Source organism: Nanorana parkeri, unplaced genomic scaffold (genome assembly GCF_000935625.1).
Source record: "Nanorana parkeri isolate BGI_ZX_2015 unplaced genomic scaffold, ASM93562v1 scaffold244, whole genome shotgun sequence".
Lineage (NCBI taxonomy): Eukaryota > Metazoa > Chordata > Amphibia > Anura > Dicroglossidae > Nanorana > Nanorana parkeri.
In genome coordinates, this window is record NW_017306512.1 from 506,380 (window position 1) to 509,745 (window position 3,366).

At 38.8% G+C, this 3,366-nt stretch overlaps 1 protein-coding gene across 2 annotated transcripts in view; it reads right to left on the minus strand.

The window, feature by feature from the left end:
• The window catches only part of LOC108787159 (sodium-coupled monocarboxylate transporter 1-like), a 52,289-nt gene that overhangs the window by 3,396 nt on the left and 45,527 nt on the right, over positions 1-3,366 (minus strand). Inside the window, exon 15 of one of the 2 annotated variants that reach the window (XM_018556634.1) lies at positions 789-904. In XM_018556634.1, coding sequence (XP_018412136.1) covers positions 803-904 — 102 coding nt within the window. In that variant the 3' untranslated portion in view covers positions 789-802. Of the gene's footprint in view, positions 1-648; positions 905-3,366 lie in introns of those variants that run through there. The other variant, XM_018556633.1, reaches the window with a different exon arrangement.

Sequence of the window (3,366 nt, forward strand, 5' to 3'; positions counted from 1 at the left end):
CATTCATTTTAACCATCTCGTTTTATCTTTTTAATGTGAACTTTCTGTTCTTTTGTCCACCTCTTGTTTAGGTTCACACAATAGCAGTGTGGTTGCCATTCTTTGCAGTATGAATGTTTACAAATCATGCTGTCTGTTTCCTCTAAAGTCAAGGCTTCACGCTGTCTTCTGCAGACATACAATGGAGAGAGCACCGGTTATCTTCTGGCTGTTTTTTATATGCTGCTACTTGACACTTTTGACAATTAAACTTCAAGAAAGAGATCTACCATTGATTTTAAAGAAAACATTTGCTGAGAAAACACGAATTTTCTGCTAATTTTCAATCCAGCAGGGCCTTCATTCTAGAGAGGCAGATTCATGCTGCAAATCTAGTTTCCATAACTGCCTTCATTATATTTAGATATGGAATCCCTGTCCACACCTTTTCTTTGTCTGATCCCTTGGCCATTGGAACATTATGTTCTATGGGCCATTTTTTTTTGCTTTTTTAAAACGTTGCCTATCATTTCAGGAAGGACCTGGGTTTTTTAAACTTATTCTTCCAACCCTAACTGACTTATTCAGATATTACCCTCCTTTTTTACTTTTGTCATTCTGTTATGGTTGGTCCTCTTTAATCACAACAATAGGGCCAAGCATTCAGCATATCATATAAGATAATCATTCAATTTAAATATAGAGTATAAGTAGAATAGACAGAGTTGATGGTTGGCAAATAACACAACAAACCTACTAAATATTACAGTAAAATGAAAGCACAATTGTAACAACATCACTTAAAATACATTTCTATTCAAATTTATTTAATTTGTGATAGACTTAAATTATCTGAGGTGTAAGCTGGATTGTCATGTCCTTGTCCGTTGTGTGACTTCCACTCCAAAATGTCAACGTTGCTATCCTGAAAATAAAATGGAACCTTAAAAATTACGATTTTCTTATTTTGTATTTTCCATTCAATAAAAATAGGCAAAACATAGATGGCTACTAAACAGTTAAAACCTACACCACCTCTTCTCCCATTATCATCTCCTTATTATTATTTTTTTTTTAATTTTTGCAAAAAATCCATTACAGAAAAATTCATCTTTAACACATTGCAACCCGCCACCATTGGAAGTGACCTTTCTGTCTTAAAAGCCTTCATGAACAGAAATGGTTGCACTAGGACCGTGTGTAAGGAAGTTTTACATCTCTCAATGGCCAGAGGGCAGTTAGATCATGCCTATATTTGTGACCGTGTAGTATCAATGGCAGTACTAAACACATTTTAAAAAGGGGACAAAAGAAGCCAAATTATGAATAGTTTAAATCATACAGTTTACAGAAGACTAACTTATAGGAGGTCATATGGAATCTTTGGGTTATAAATATAGAGCTATCCAACTAATAAGAGCACATGTTATATGTATGTAGATTTTATATCAATTTCAGCCCTGGTGAAGCTTTTAAGGCTTGGACCCTACAATGTTTTGCCTATATTTCATATATTATTTCTGTCTGACCTGTCATCTAAATAAATGTATCTGTGGACTGTACAGCACTTCATTCACACACTTTCTATCCTTATCCTCAGACCAAAGTGGCCTTGGAATCCCTTTAACTTTTAGGAGCTGTCAGCCAAGTGTTTAGACAATGCACAGTACACCACCCCCACACTAGAAGATATGTAATAAAACCTGGAGTTTGAGTGCCATTTATCTTTTCTACAATTTTCACTACTATGTCCTGCTAGGTAGATTTACCCTTTTCTGTTTGTCCTTTGACAATTGTCACTCAGAAGAAAGAGATGGGAAATTTCCAGGACAGGAAATTAAGCGAAGTCCTACTTGCAGGACATAGATAACAAAAAAATAACCTGACATGGGTTTTTTCTCCCTTCCCTACTCTATTCAAAACTAAAAAAAATGTTTGCCTCTACATGTACTTTTGGACTGCTATAATATGCCATCACTAAGGTCTCGTTCACACCTAGGCGTATTGCATATGCGCGCCTGTCGCGTGTTTCCGAAGGCTACTTGGCTGTATCCCAATGGAAACGCGCAACAAAACGGCCCAAAGTAGTACCTGTACCTTTTCAGGCGTGGGCCGTTTTGTAGCGCGTTAGGGACGGGCGGAAATACGCCAAGGTGGGAACGAGACCATTGAATACAATGGGATTTATATTTTTGAGCGTTTTGTAGATCGTTCGTCGAGCGTAGAACGCGCTACAAAACGTTCAGGTGTGAACGAGGGCTTAAGATGTTTGCTATGACAGTATACCAGTACTAATCTGCAAGGAAAGATGGTGACTTTCCTCATACAGTATATACAAAGTTCATAGAAAACTAGAATATAAAAGGGAGCATTTTGGCTTGAAATGTACTATCAAGGATGTCCGTGTATGCAAATGAATGACATTTCCTTTTTGCTGTTATGCAGATATTTTTTCATTAGGCCTCTATATGTGTAAACCTAATAGGACCTTATGAGCAAAATGGAATATGCATTATGGGAGCATCAGATGTGATATTGTATACCACATTATTTTTTCACTTTGTGAAAAACCTCTAACATTTCAAGTAGGGATGCACCCAAACCACTTTTTCGGTATCGAGTACCAATATTTTTTTCTTGGTACTTGCCGATACCCAGTACTGGTACCATTACTGGTACCATGTGCCCAGATTATCAGGAAGCTGGAACGGCGGATCATGACCCGCCGCCCGGCTTTCTGATTGCCTGGGAAGCTGGTATTCTATCGAAAGAACACCGGCTTCACTTGCCGAGGCTGCCTGAACAATCAGGAAGCCGGGGGTCGGTGGGTCAGCAAGTGCCGTCCCACATCATGACCTGCCCCCCGGCTTCCCGATTGGCTAGAAAGTCGGCTTTAATTGTTGCTAGGCAGCCTGGCTTCCTGAACAATCATGGAGGCAGGTCACGACGGGCCACCTTGCCTTCCTGATTGGTTAGGAAGCCAGCTTATTCTTGAAAGATGACATATATGCTTTAGCTACTGTACAATATAATCTATAATCAAGATGTATACAGTTGTATGACTGAAAAGTAATTGCTAAAAAGTAATTTCCTGGATTCACACCGCTTGTCATTACGTTGGGCCTGCATTGAGCAACTCAGCCCAACCCACGTGGTGTAAATGTGCCCTAAAGTTGTTGCAGCTTTTAAAACATGGAGAATGAAATCATGATGTCTCAGGTGGTGATGTCTATGAGCCTAAGATCTGCACACCTTCCCAGCAATTTTAAAGGGGTTGACATTTTCTGTTTGATTTGTAACATTTTATATTGTGAAGACGGCAACAGGAGTGTACAACAAGAGGAGTGAGATTGCAAGGAACTATAAGGAAGATATAATTCTATGGAC